At 42.3% G+C, this 15336-nt stretch overlaps 1 protein-coding gene across 1 annotated transcript in view; it reads left to right on the top strand.

Annotated features, from left to right (window-relative positions):
• The window catches only part of ABCC2 (ATP binding cassette subfamily C member 2), a 67398-nt gene that overhangs the window by 840 nt on the left and 51222 nt on the right, over positions 1 to 15336 (top strand). The window contains 7 exon segments of the mRNA XM_007470328.1: positions 874 to 1047; positions 8800 to 8925; positions 10727 to 10861; positions 11065 to 11172; positions 11810 to 11865; positions 13066 to 13300; positions 15223 to 15336. Of these exon segments, the coding sequence (XP_007470390.1) occupies positions 874 to 1047; positions 8800 to 8925; positions 10727 to 10861; positions 11065 to 11172; positions 11810 to 11865; positions 13066 to 13300; positions 15223 to 15336 (948 nt within the window).

The raw sequence follows: 15336 nt of genomic DNA on the forward strand, positions 1-15336 counted from the left end.
TCCCATCCTAAAGAACCTGGACCCCAAGGCCCTCGAGGCCAGGACATGTATACCACAGGAAGGTGGGGCTTAACGTGCCCCAGTATCTCACCAGGCCATCTCAAGAGAATTCTTTCTGAGAATCATCTGACAGATCATCTTGGTCAGGGCACCTCAGTCTTTAAAGAGTCTGTGCAAACAGCTGAACAAAGCAAAAAATATTTGTAAGAAGAGAATAATCTACCCTCACATGACTCAGATGTAAGAACTGGTGCCCCACATTCACCTCACAAGATACTTCTATTTATTGCAGAGTGCAAAGACCAGTAGAAAACTTGCTGGGAATAAGCCTTCCCTCCAATGTGCCACTGCTGCTCCTGTACCTAAGACCTCGTCACGATCCGACTTAAGCCCCTAGGGCTATAGGAGATTAATTGCCAAAGTGTGACTAAGCATTCTGCTACCTGCAGGTTAGGTTTGAGTGTCTGCCAGTGAGTTCAATCAATGCTAAAAACTAGAATAAGAGGTTTTTATATCCCAGGACTGTTCTCCCCTTTGGGTTGAGGAATGGTCCCTTTTCATCCCACAACTTGGCAAATGTGGTGGTGAAATTAAATCATAATAGATGGTGGCGAAGTTCACTTAGAATCACAGAAAGAAAGGTTTTTAGAGGGTGAATTGGCCAGAAAAGTCACTAAATGACATTTAATGGTGAATTTATATCAATGGAGTTGGATAGGAAAATACAGCTAGTTAAAGGGTCAGGCTAAATATGGATATAGAACTGGGTTAAAATTGTTTGGAAGCAAGGGTAGGGATGGGTGTGGGCTGGAGGCTGGTATTCTCTTTTTTAAAATGCATGTATCCAACAATCATTCCATTTTGGTCCCCCAGAATTCCTCATTCCTGGATAGCCCGGAGGCGGACCTGCCACTTTGTTTTGAGCAAACTGTTCTGGTGTGGATTCCCTTGGGCTTCCTTTGGCTCCTGGCCCCTTGGCAGCTTCTCTATGTGTATAGATCCAGGACCAAGAAATCTTCTATAACCAAACTCTACCTTACTAAGCAGGTATGGGAACCCCACTATTTTCTAATTAATTTTGTGGTACACAATAGAGACATTTTCTTGGTGGTTCAAGTGTCTTCTTCCCTGTCTTTAACCAGCTTTTCCAGGTAGAGCCATGCTCCGGATGTCCCTGTCTCCACCTGTCCTATGCCTCATTGGCCCCCTGCCATACTTCTTAGTTAAGTTCCTTTGATTTTTGCATAAGAATAATGACTCATAAATCTTGGTTGACTCTGGAAACACCAATGATGAGTAATCAGTCAGTTGAATAGTTATGGTCTTTTCAGCATTTGAGAAGCAAATGCTGGATTATCTATCTGTAAGCTGTTCTAATTAATCAGGAGACTATAATTCAGTTGGCATCTACCATGAAGTAAAAATGAACTATCTAATGTGTCCTCTGCTCCCTTCAGCCAATCCAAACATTGCTCTTCTCTCCAGGCTTGGATCTGAAATAGGGCTTCCATTTTCCCAGAGTCAACCCTGAGTCTGGATGGTCGCTCAAAGTAGAGGGAGGAAGGGTGTGTGCTCACGGTGACATGCCTGAGTAGGGAAATAATGGAAAGAACAGGGGCTGCAGGAGGAATGAGGGTAGGAGCCTCTCAGCCAGCTGCACTGATTAATGCAGAGAAAGTCTTGTGAGAACCGAAAGATTCTCAACTGAGATTGTAAAACTACCTCTTAAAATCTATCATCTGCTTCTTTTCACTAGGTTTTTTTCTATCTGTCCTGATTATTAAACAGGGCTTTAGAGAGGCAAATTAGATTCGGTGTTCTATAAGCATACAGGCCAATAACCTCAGGTTACTGCAGTCTAAAAAGAAGGAAGGAAGAAATTTGGCCAAAGGAAGTTGGATTTGCATTGACACTCTGAGGTGGGGTGGTGGTGTGTTTTGACTACTCTGGATAGAAGAACAGTCTGTGGGAGCTTGGAGCAGGGCTATTGTCTCCCTCACTGACCTGAGTGCCCAGCACAGGGCCTACCACTTGGTACACATTTGTTGAATGTTGGTATTAAATGCACTCTAGGAATAGGGATTGAGTCAAGAGTGTGTTAGACTGAACATTGAACAGCATGCTTCAGTACCCTTAGGGATGAGACAGAGCTTTTAGTCAGTCAAGTTAGAGGGCTTCTATCATTTTCTGGAGCTTCCAAGAAAAGGTTGGGTAATGAGTAAATCAGTATCCCATTTTTATCATAGCTATTATTTAACTTTTAATAAACAACTTTATTGAGAAATAATTCACATATCATACAATTTCACCCACTTAAATACAATTCTATTTTAAAGTATTTTCATGATATGTGTAACCATCCCCACAGTCACTTTTAGAATATTTTTTTCCCTCAAAAAGAAATCCTTTATCAACCCCTATCTCCCCATCTCCCCTAGCCCTAAGCAACCACTAGTATACTCTTTGTCGCTATAGTTTCCCTATTCTAAACATTTCATACGAATGGAATCATATAATACATGATCTTTTATTATTGGCTTCTTTTACATAGCATAAGGTTTTCAAGGTTCATGCATGTTTAAGGCTCATCCATAATATTCCAGTGTATGGATATATCATGTTTTGTTTAACTTTTATAAACACAAATCTCTATAGATAAAACTGTAGATAAAAAGAAATGTATTAGCTTTTTTTTTTTTTCCTGTAACTAATAATCCACTCACCCTTGCTCATAGTTTCAGGAGCTTCGTTTATAATTTAGACTTTTTTTTGTCCTCCTCCCTGAGAGTGATAGGCACAGAGTAGCATCCTCTTAAAAATTTCAGAATAATTGGTTTCTCCTCTGAAACAGTAGTATAATTCCTCAGAAAGTAAAAATTCACTTCTTCTATGAGAACCTTCTTGGATCACTCCTCAATTTCATTTCTTCACTTCCTGTTCTACCTGCCTTTGGGCTGTTTGTTCCTCTCTGATTCTCTTGAACTGTCATTGCCGTTTGGTCATTAGTGCAGTGTTTACCTCATCTGGACTAAGTCAATTTGCTTGACTAAGCTAGTGAGAGACTCTACCAGTTTGTTTAAAGGTACACCCTTACCTGAAGGACTCTGTGCATAGTAGGTAATTGAATGAATTGAATTAAAAAATGAATGAATGAATGAGCTCATTTAGTCCCAGGGTAACAGAAGAGGAGTATTATTCTGGAGGTTGTGGATCTGCTGAGGTCAGATGTGCAGCAAAAGTGGACTTGCTGTTGAGCTAGTGAGACATGGGAATCATCTTCAAGTGTCTGTAGCAGTCTAACATAGAAGACTGCCTAGCTTATTCTGAAGTTTCAGAGAGCAAAATCAAGGTAGTCAGTGTAGGTTGTTCCAGGGGAGCTGCCTTTAGCCAAACATACAGAAGAACTTTCTCTCTTTCTTTCCTTTTTTATTTTTTTGTGGATGATTTACCCTTTTTATCCCTTACTCTTACATAAACTTTAAAAAGACAGAAAATCAAAGATAAGTAAATTATTTTCAGCTGTACCAAAGTTTAAGAACTTAAATTTGAGACAGCTTTATCAGTTGACTTTTCTTTGAGAGGGTTTTAAATAAGTTCAGTTGTGAAGACCATTACAAAGGTGGAAGAACTTTCTTACAGTAATAACTGTCTGATAGTAGAATGGTCTGCTGGGGGATGTAGTTCCTGAAAATATTGAAACTGAAGTTAGACGTTTGTCTGCCAGGGAAGTGATGGAAATAGACACCCTCTGTAATGGATCGAAGGTTCAACCAGAGTGCTTTCATAAAGCACTGGGAAAAGGAGGACTGTGCAGAGGTGGAAAGATAGTAAATATGGCCAAACCACTTTACTTTCTTTTTTTTTTTTTTCTTTTTTTTTGGCTGCACCGCATGATTTGCAGGATCTTAGTTCCCAGACCAGGGATTGAAGCCACGCCCTCGGCAGTGAAAGCACCTGGGCCCTTGGACTGCCAGGGAATTCCTTTTTTTTCTTTTTTAGTATTTACTTATTTATGGCTGCATCGGGTCTTAGTTGCAGCATGTGGGATCTTTTTTTTTCTTTTTAAATATTTATTTATTTTTGGCTGCATTGGGTCTTCCTTGCTGTGTGCGGGCTTTCTCTAGTTGGCGGTGAATGGGGGCTACTCTTCGTTGCAGTGCACTGGCTTCTCATTGCGGTGGCTTCTCTTGTTGCAGAGCTCGGGCTCTAGGCACGCGGGCTTCAGTGGTTGTGGCATGCAGGCTTCAGTAGTTGTGGCTCACGGGATCTAGAGTGCAGGCTCAGTAGTTGTGGCACACAGCCTTAGTTGCTCCATGGCATGTGGGATCCTCCTGGACCGGGGCTCAAACCCATGTCCTCTGCATTGGCAGGCGGATTCTTAACCAGTGTGCCACCAGGGAATCCCGGTATGCAGGATTTTTCATTGTGGCCCATGGGCTCCAGAGTGTCTGGGCTCTGTAGTTGAGGCACGCAGGCTCTGTAGTTGTGGATCACGGGCTCAGTAGTTGTGGCACATGGGCTTAGTTGCTCCTCAGTACCTGACATCTTACTTCCCCAACCAGGAATCGAACCCACATCCCCTGCATTGGAAGGTGGATTCTTAACCACTGCACCACCAGGGAAGTCCCCATACTTTATTTTTTAATACCAATGATATTGTGTCTCTTTAGGAAGTTGAGTTCAGTAAACTCCACGTGTACTTGAAACTCCTCCAGTGATTCAGAGATCAAGGGCAAAGACTATTTAAGGAATTGGTAATCATTAAACAACCACAATATTTCCCCGATTGTGATTAAGAAAAGCCTATGTATGTTTCTGATTATAAAAAGACTGCATTATTGTAGAAAGTTTATTTGATTATTGTAGAAAGTTTGTCAACTCTAGGGAAATAGGAAATCATTGATAATTGTATCACTCTGACATACTCCTGTTAACATTTTGAGATGTTTCCTTTTACTCTCTTTAAAAAACTAAACAAACAAAAAAACAAAATGAAAAAGACTCGTTCTCAACCCTCTACCTTCTAGTCCTGTTCTCCAGAGGCCGCCATTTAAAATTATTTTGATGGTTACCTCCATATCTGCAAATAATGTGTTTATTCCTGTATTTCTTGATCCATCAACTTCAAAAAATATCTATTTCTGTCCTCTATGAAAGACAAAGAATTTAGCTCATTGACCCAACTCCCTAGCTTCCTTTTTCTCTCTTCCTCTTTCTCTCAGTCTTTTAATTTTGTGTCATTATGTTCTGTTCTTCTGTAGGTTACCTTTATACCTAAAAATCTGCCATCAATTTTATTTTATTTATTTATTTGGCCGTGTCACACAGCTTGCAGTACCTTAGTTCCCCAACCAGGGATTGAGATCAGGGTTTGTACCTGAGGCCACGACAGTGAAAGCCCTGAATTCTAACCACTGGATCATCAGAGAACTTCCCTCCCCCCGCCTTTTTTTTTTTTTTTGCCATCAATTTTAGGCTCTAGTTCTTCCTTTCTTTTTCCTTAATTCACATATAACATTGTATAAGTTGAAGGTGTACAGTGTGTTGATTAGATACGTCTATATATTGCAATATGATTACTACCATACTGTTAGCTAACACTTCTATCATGTCACATAATTATCTTCTTTGTGTGTGTGAGAGAACATTTAAGATCTAGTCTCTTAGCAACTTTGAAATATGTGATACAGTATTTTTTTTTTTTTTTTTTTGTGGTACACAGGCCTCTCACTGTCGTGGCCTCTCCCGTTTTGGAGCACAGGCTCCGGACGCGCAGGCTCAGCGGCCATGGCTCACGGGCCCAGCCGCTCTGCGGCACGTGGGATCTTCCCGGACCGGGGCACGAACCCGTGTCCCCTGCATCGGCAGGCAGACTCTCAACCACTGCGCCACCAGGGAAGCCCTGTGATACAGTATTTTGACTATAATCACAAGTGCATGACAAACTTGCAGTTAGAAGATAAATAAGTTCTGGAGATCAAATGAGATTTTTTTTTTTCAGTTTATAGTCTTTTTTAAAACTGAGGCATAATTGACATATAACATTATATTAGTTTCAGCTGTACAGCATAAGAATTTGAAATGATCACTACAATAAGTCTAGTTAACATCCATCACCATACGTAGTTACATAATTGTTCTTGTAATGAGAACTTTCAATGTCTACTTTTTTTATATAAATTTAGTTATTTTTATTTTTGGCTACATTGGGTCTTCATTGCTGCAGGCGGGCTTTCTCTAGTTGCGGTGAGCGGGGGCTGCTCTTTGTTGCGGTATGGGGCCTTCTCATTGTGGTGGCTTCTCTTGTTGCAGAGCACGGGCTCTAGGCATGCGGGCTTCAGTAGTTGTGGCACGTGGGCTTAGTTGCTCCGTGGCATGTGGGATCTTCAGGGACCAGGGCTGGAACCCGTGTCCCCTGTATTGGCAAGTGGATTCTTAACCTTGCGCCACCAGGGAAGCCCTCAGTATCTACTTTCTTAACAGTACTGTATTGTATATTTGAAAGTTGTAAACTATAGTCACTGTGCTGTGCATTATATCCTCATCTCAGTGCCCCTTTGTGTGAGACAAGAGATTTAGTGGCTCCCAATAAAATTTTCAGAAAGAGCAATAGTAGATAAAGTCTCTAGGTTCTTTTGCTTTCTGAAAATGTTGATCTGACTATGGAATGCTAGGTTCAAAAAAAATTTATTTTGAAGTTTGAAGGTGTTGCTATGTTGTTCCCCCAAATCCTCTACTACCAAGTTAGAATTCTTCTCATTCCTTGTTATCCTTTCTAGAAGCTTTATCCTCTTTATTCTTGATGTCCTGAAATTTCATGAGTGTCTACATGGGCCTTTTTTCATTCAATGGGTTCTATCCATTTAACCTAAAGACTCATGTCTTATCTCTGAGAACTTTTTATATTATTCTTTTCATTTCGTTTCCTCTAATTTTAAAAGTCCATATCTCTAGAACTTCTTGGTGGATAGATGTTGGACTTGCTGAATTGATCCTCCTTCTCAACTCTTTAGAATTTCTTTTTCTCTTTTCCCCTCCGTTCTGAGAGATTTTCCTAATTTTTTCTTTTAATCATCCTAAAGAGCCTTTATTTTAGCAATAATGGGATTGATTCCTAAGAATTCTTTGCTAAATAATAGCACTTATCCTATTAGTTAAAGGTGCTATCTTTGCTGGTTTTCATTATAAAGGGCCCAATATCTCTGCCTGAGCCATTCTGGATGAATGAGACTTATGGAATGAGTAGGCATAGATGGATGGGAGTAGGAAGGGGTGAGGGTAGGGGAGCTGATACTCCCTCCTGATGGGTGGGCGGTAGTCCTTTAGAACAAAAAGATGTGTATCATGTCTTATGAGCTTATAGTACAAATATTTGACAGACTTGGATTCATCTTAGGGGTCACAGAGTTGCAGTCATTAACTTCAAAGTTTATATGGGGAGAAGGCTGGGAGTAATGACCGAGGAAAGGGAATAGTGCCGTCCCAATTGGGTTGGAGGAATTCCCCCTTTAAATCTATTTTATTAGTTATCTATTGCTATGTAACAAATTACTCCAAAACTTAGCGGCCTAAAAATAAACTTTTTTTTTTAATCTCAGTTTCCATGGGTCAGAGATTTGGGAGCAGCTTACCTGACTTCAGGGTCTGTCGTGAGGTTGCTGTTATTAATATGCAGGCTCTGCCTAAGGTCACCTGAAGGCTTGACTGGGGCTAGAAGATCTGCTTCTAAATTGACACACCCACATGGCTTTTGGCAGGAGGTCTCAGTTCCTTACCAAGTGGACCTCTCCATAGAGCTACTTGAGTGTCCTCAGGATGAGGCTGGAAGTTTACCTCGCTGTGAGTGATCTGAGAGAGAGAGCAAAGAGGAAGCCACATTGCTTTCTATGACCTAATCTTGGAAGTCGCACACTGTCACTTCTGCCATATTCTGTTTATTACAAGTGAGTCAGAGTTCGGCCCATACTCAAGGGAAGGGGAACTAAGCTATCTTTTGAAGGGAGGAGTATTGGAGAATTTGTGGACGTATTTTAAAACCATGACAATCAACATTCCTTAACAACACTTAGCATACTTTGAACTTTATTCCATTACTTGAACTATATATATCCATTGATTCCATAATTATTGTGTGTTATCTGAATCATTGCCTATGCTTTTTATTGAAGTATAGTTGACGTACAATGTTATATAAGTTACAGATGTAAATATAGTGATTCACAATTTTAAAGGTGAATACTCCATTTATAGTTATTATAAAATATTAGCTATATTCCCCATGTTGTACAATATATCCTTGTAGCTTATTTTATACTTAATAGTTTGTTCCCCTTAATCCCCTACCCTTATATTGCCCCTCCCCTCTTCCCTCTCCCCACTGGTAACCAACTAGTCTGTTCTCTGTGAGTCTGCTTCTTTTTTGATAACAAAAAGAATATAATATAAATATAAATTCTCTAGTTTGTTATATTTTTTAGATTCCACATATAAGTGATATCATATAGTATACGTCCTTCTATGACTTATTTCACTAAGCATAATGCCCTCCAGGTCTATCCATGTTGCTGCAAATGGCAAAATTTCATTCTTTATTATGGCTGAGTAGTATTCCATTGTGTGTGTGTGTGTGTGTGTGTGTGTGTGTGTGTGTGTCACATCTTCTTTATCCATTCATCTGTTGATGGACACTTAGGTTGTTTCCATATCTTACACTACCTACCATTTTTACCATCCATTACTGGGAACCATTCTATTCTTAAGAATGATATCTTCCTAACAGTGTTTTTTTTGCCTTCTCAGGTGCTTGTTGGGTTTCTTCTTATTCTGGCAGCCATAGATCTGGCCCTTGCACTCACAGAAGACACTGGACAAGCCACAGTCCCTGCCATTAGATATACCAATCCAAGCCTTTACCTGGGCACATGGGTGAGGCCCATCATCACTTCTATCCTGTTTATCTTTTCTCTACTCATAGCCATCCAGCTGAAATTTGCTCTTGTGGAATGAAATAAAGTCCAATTTCATCTACCTTTTTCAAGGGACCTATGATGAAGCAAAGCTTGGTTGTAATAGGGTGAAACCAATTTTAGCTTTTCATTTGCTTGTGAACACTACTTTCAATGCCTTCTTCCTAAGGTAAGTATTAGCTTTAATGATTAACATGTAATTTATGCCCTCATATCTTGCCATCTAAGGATCACAGATGAAATCCAGGATTCTTGATGTAAAAGAATTTTCTACATGCTGTAAGCATTATTTTTAAATTGATTGGTGACTCTAATCAATGGATCACTGAGTCTAGACTTGTTTGTGTAAATTTTATGACAGAAACTTATGTCTCTCCTACAGGCAGGGTTTTTTGTGGGGGAAGGGAGAGCTGTACAGTGTTTAAAAAAACAATTGAATTCGTTACCATTATTTTATTTTATTTATTTATTTTTGGCCACGTCCAGCGGCTTGTGGGATCCTAGTTCCCCAACCAGGGATCAAATCCAGGCCCCCAGCAGTGAAAGTGCCAAGTCCTAACCACTGGACCGCCAGGGAATTCCCGTTACCCTCATTTTTGTTTTTTTGTTTTTTGGTTTTTTTTGCGGTACGAGGGCCTCTCACTGCTGTGGCCTCTCCCTTGGTGGAGCACAGGCTCCAGACGCGCAGGCTCAGTGGCCATGGCTCACGGTCCCAGCCCCTCCGCGGCATGTGGGATCTTCCCGGTCCGGGGAACGAACCCGCGTCCCCTGCATCGGCAGGCGGACTCTCAACCACTGCGCCACCAGGGAGGCCCCGCTACCATCATTTTTGAAAGAGGAAGGTACAACATAATTATCTTGATTCCTAAACTTTCTTGAAAAATCAGAATGCCTGGCAACTTTGGGCTGACATTCCCACAGGGCAGCGGTCAGCTAGGACTGAGTAGCAGTTGGTTACATTAGACCAGGTATGTGCTCAGTACTGTCCTCCACCCTCACTTCACTCAGTAACATGCTCTGCTTGTCCCCTGTAAGGACTTCGTTTTGTCACCGTTGTTATAAAACAGAGGAGTCTAGGCAGCGGTGTGCTGGAGCCAGCTCATGGAGCTGACTGCGCCTCTCTTCCCAATCCTGCGTTTGGTGACATCATGTTGGAGATTGAAATCCACCACGGTGGGAGTATTTATACCATGGAAATTCACACATGCCACAAATCATGGCTTTGTTTTCAGAATGCCAGTTTACTAGCACAGCACTGGGTCTGGGAAAACAACATTTAATTAATTATAACTAAGTGAATAATGTGAGGCAAAGTTTTTTTTTGTTGCTAATTGCTTAGTCTAATATTATTAGAAAATACTGTGATACAGACGCCTTGCACCTATTCAGCAGAATCTGCCTCCCCAACCTGATTATTGTAGTGCCTGAAATTATTTTCTTGGGCCTCAGAAAGATTTTTCTGGCTCCCAAAGTTATTCCATTTAGATGCAGGTGGTGACCCTCTGCGTTCTTGTCTGACTCCCTGCCCGTGTGGTGAATAGAGATGGGATAGGGAAGGGAGTTCCAGAGAGAGCACTGGGGTCCTGAAAGAAAAAGTCGGATGGTATCAGGGAGGAAATGTACTATTTGGCGTCAGATTAGTTACAACAATCTCCTCCTTCAGGCCCCGTTTCTTCCCCTGTTCTCTGACATCCTTCTTGCCTCTTGTCCTTGGTGTTAGTGACAATATTTTTCAAAACATGATGTGAATTTCTCGCTAGATCCTGGTTTTGCTGATCCAACACAGCAGGCGATGGTGTATACAGAAGGACTCTTGGTTCCTGTCCCTGTTCTGGATTCTCTCAATACTCTGTGGCACTTTCCAGTTTCAGACTCTGATCCGGACACTCTTAAGGGTAAGGAGGAAAGAGATGGTGATATGAGGAGGTACCGCTGGGCAACTTTTAAGTTGGAATAAATGATATAAGGTAAATTGAGTTGCAGGGTAGGATTGTATTTAGGGGATTTGATAATAGACTTTAATCACAAGCATTGATACATAGGGGCTGTTTAGACTTAATTCAGATAAAAGGCTCATTTTCTTTGTCCCATCCCATAGGGCAGCAACCCTAACCTGGCCTATTCCTGCGTGTTCCTCATCTGCTATGCATTCCAGATCCTGGTCCTGATCCTTTCAGCATTTTCAGAAAAAAATGACTCAACAAAAGTGAGACTCTAAATATGACCACTTCATATATTATTTAATTGGATGGTATCTTGACAGATGTAACTTTGAGATGTCTAGGTCTCATGAAGGTCCCACAAGCCCAGAATATAGTAGTATAGTCCATTTTGTGATGTAAGGAAACAAAGTGACTAGAATTTGGAAACACTGACTTTTTTTTTTTTTTTTTTTTTCTGGTACTCGGGCCTCTCCCTGCTGTGGCCTCTCTCGTTGCGGAGCACAGGCTCCGGATGCGCAGGCTTAGTGGCCGTGGCTCACAGGCCCAGCCGCTCCACGGCATGTGGGATCTTCCCGGACCGGGGCACGAACCCGCGTCCCCTGCATTGGCAGGCGGACTCTCAACCACTGCGCCACCAGGGAAGCCCAGAAACACTGACTTTTATATTGACCCACCAAGCTTCAGCATAGACAGTTAATTCCTACATCTATGCCAAAAAGTCTGGTTATCATTCTACTGGTGACCTTAGGGTCTCCAAACAAACACGTTGACCAGCCTACTTCAGTGTCATATCTAGTTTCTAGCACAACATCATATTTAGAAAACTCAGCTTCTGATTTTAGAGTTCCATAGAATTCCTGTTTCTAATTGATTTACTGTCTGATTTTTTGTGTCTTGCAGCATCCTTCAACCACAGCTTCATTTCTGAGTAGCATCACCTTTAGTTGGTATGACAGGTAGGAAATACCTGGAGTGTGGCTTGTCTATATCCCTCCCCCCTCACTCTCCTGAAAGTGATGGAAATCTTAATTTTAAAAGTGCCTGCCATGGCTTCCATTTCTCCTCTCCTTAGAGTCAGAGAATGTTAAAACATACAGGTCACTTTACTGCAGTCCCTTCACTGGGCAGATGGGGAAGGTGAGGAGAGGAAGGAGGGGGGTTTGCTCTTGGGAGCCTGAGGAGTTCCATGGAAAAAAAAAGGATAGGAGGAAAAGGAGGCAGCAGGACAGGAAAAGGGAAATTTGGGGGCAAGGAGTGTGGCACAGACTCGGGTAAGGGATGAAATAGCTGTTCTGGACTTCCAGAAGATCTGGAGCAGCCGTCCTTGGCCTTTGTAGTTCCACAGACCCCTTTGGCAGCCTGGTAACACCCATGAATCCCTTCTCAGATGATGTTTTAAATGTGAACAATAAAAGACATGGGATTATAAAGGGAAATGAATATATTGAAATGTAGTTACCAAATTTGTGATATAGTCATACATGTGCTGCTTTATTGATGCATTAAATATCCAGACCTAATGCTGGCTGGGTTTAATAGTTTCAAAGCAGTGATGAGTGTAAATGAGCCATGAAAACATCTGTGACTTTTGTTACCTGGTAACAAAGGCACAAGTACTCTGTTTTAGAACTGTGGTGGGTTGACTACATTCATATTAGAAGGAAAGGCTAAATTTCAGTTAGAAGCTAATAAAAGTAAAGATGTAATTTATTTTCCATCCATGTTCTCAAATCCCAGGTTGAGGAGCCCTGATCTAGAGAGAGAGAGTATTAGAGGCAGCTGCAGGTCTGCTCAGTTCCTTAAGGGCATCGTGGAGACTCCTCAGGGAGAGGCCAGGGCAGCAGAGAGGCAGCCAGTGTTTGAGAAGGAAGGAACAGGACCGGGGGAGGTGATGCGCTTTTGGCTCTCAATTCAGTAGGACTCCTTCCCCTTCTCTTGTTCTCTCCCACCTTCCATCACCCCCACCCACTCCCTTTTCTGTTCTCCCCATTCCTCTTTCGAGTTCCAAGAGCTAGGAGCTGGGATAGTAGAGCAAGGGAGAAGCCCTATCCTTCTGTCCTTCCATCCTGGGACTGGATGGTTTTGACAGAGGCAGCGAGGAGACAGCCTCTGGCCCCACCTGCAGGGCCTCAGCCTGTGGGTCACTCTTGTTCCAGCATTGTTCTGAAAGGCTTCAAGAAACCTCTGACGCTCGAAGATATCTGGGATATTGATGAAGAGACTAAAACAAAGACACTAGTCAGCGGGTTTGAAAAGTACATGGCAGGAGAGCTGCAGAAGGCCCGGCAGGCATTCCAGAAACGGCAGCAGAAGAACACCCAGCGGAACCCTGGAGCCAGGCTGCATGGTTTGGACAAGAACCAGAGTCAAAGCCAAGATGTCCTTGTCCTGGTAACTTTCCCACGAGTGTCTGTTCGAATGTACTGTATGTCTTAGGCAAGAGGACACCAATGCCCTGGTGAATCTGTCCTTTCATTTTGACAGCACTTTATACTTTACAGTGCATTTTATATTATTAGTAATATTCACAATACTAATAGTACCTTAGTGATGGATACATGGGAGTATAATGTAGTACTGATCTCTCTCCTTTGGGGTATATTTGAAATTTTCCACAATAAAATGTTTTTTAAAATAGAAAAATAAAAGAATACCTTAACGTTACTAGAATCTGCACGTTGGTGGGATTTAGCATTAGCAGCTAATTTATTTTTTTATTCACTTGAAAATATTTATTGAGTACCACTGTGTGTCAGAGACCATTCTGGGCACAGGTATAAGGATCAGCCTGAAAGAGTCCTCACCTTTAGCAAGCTGGAAAATAAATAATAAACCGAATACATACATTACTCTTTCAGAGTAGTAAGTGCTAGTAAGAAAACATGTTAATGTATCTGGGGTGAAGACCTTACTTAGAGTAACAGGAGAGGCTTCTCAGAGGAGATGACATTTGGGCAAAGGTCTAAGCGATGAGAAGAGCCCATCAGAAGCAAGCGTATTTCACTCAGAGGGCGCAGGAGGGGGAAGCTGAGAGGGCAACATGGTTGGCTTGTTTGGAGAAGAGAAAGAGGATGTGGGAGCATGGAGAGAGAGGCTGAGTGAGGGGTGAGGTGAGCTCAGGGAAAGGGGCAGGGATTAAGTGGTGTAGACCCTCATGGGCCATGGTGAGGAGTCTGGATTTTATTTTAACTCTGATGGAAAGCCGGTGGAAAGTTTTGAGCCGAGGCGTAATGCAATCAGATTTACATTTTTAAAAGCCCACTGAAGCAGCTGCCAGGAGAACGGATGGTTGGGAGGAAAAAGTGGAAGCTGGGAAGCAGGTTGAGGCAGCTGTTCAGGCAAGAGACCGATCAGATGGGACCTCTGAGAGAAATTACAAGAGGCTGTCACTGAGGCTGAGAAGCTGGAATTGGGGGCCTGGTGGGGACTCCTGAGACAGGAAAAGGAAGAGGCGGGAGAGTGGGTTGTGCTATCCCATGTAGTAGATTCCCGGGGTTTCTGAAACAAAGCACCACGAACCGCGTGGCTTAAAACAACAGAAATGTATTGTCTCACAACTCAGGAGGCCAGAAGTCTGAAATCAAAGCATCAGCTGGGCCATGCTCCCTCTGAAACCTGTAGGGAAGAAACCTTCCTCGCCTCTTCCACCTTCTGGGTTTTACCAGCAGTCCTTGGTGTTCCTTGGCTTGTGGGATGTTTTCACTCCACTCTCTGCCTCTGTCATCATATGTCCTCTTCCCCCATGACTGTGTCTCTTCTTACAAGGACACCAGTCATACTGGAGTAGGACCCATTCCATGACACACTCTAATGACCTCATCTTGATTACATCTGGCAAAGGCCCTATTTCCAAACAAGGGCACGTTATAAGGCACCGGGGGTTAGGACTTCAACGTAACCTTTGGGGGGAATTCTATTCAACCCATAACATTCCACGATAACCATGAACAAGAAGAGAATAAAAAGGCTTTTAAGCATCCGAAATATATATATATATAAAATCACGCCCATGCCCTTCCCTCCCACAATGCCCCACAGTCCCCCAGTCAGAGGCTGTTCTTTGTTTTTACATGGTTTTCTCACCAGGTTTGTTGCCTGTTTTCCTAATCCGAAAATAGATCCGAAGTATCAGGAGGGAGAGAGGGGTACAGTGATAGCAGCTAAAAGGGTGAATGGGATCAGGCAGTGGAGAGAAGACCAAAACCTGTACAAAGGCAGGGCTCAGGGGCTAACACTTGGGAACTGTTCAGTAAAGACAAAGTCTTCCACCACGCTGCTCTGCAAGCACTGATGTTGTTTGGTTTTGTACCCAGGAAGAAACTAAAAAGAATAAAAAGAAGTCTGAGACCACAGAAGACTTTCCCAAGTCCTGGTTGGTGAAAGCCCTCTTGCAAACTTTCTATGTCATCCTCCTGAAATCATTCCTG

The sequence above is a fragment of the Lipotes vexillifer genome, unplaced genomic scaffold, assembly GCF_000442215.2.
Source record: "Lipotes vexillifer unplaced genomic scaffold, Lipotes_vexillifer_v1.1 scaffold916, whole genome shotgun sequence".
Taxonomy (NCBI): domain Eukaryota; kingdom Metazoa; phylum Chordata; class Mammalia; order Artiodactyla; family Lipotidae; genus Lipotes; species Lipotes vexillifer.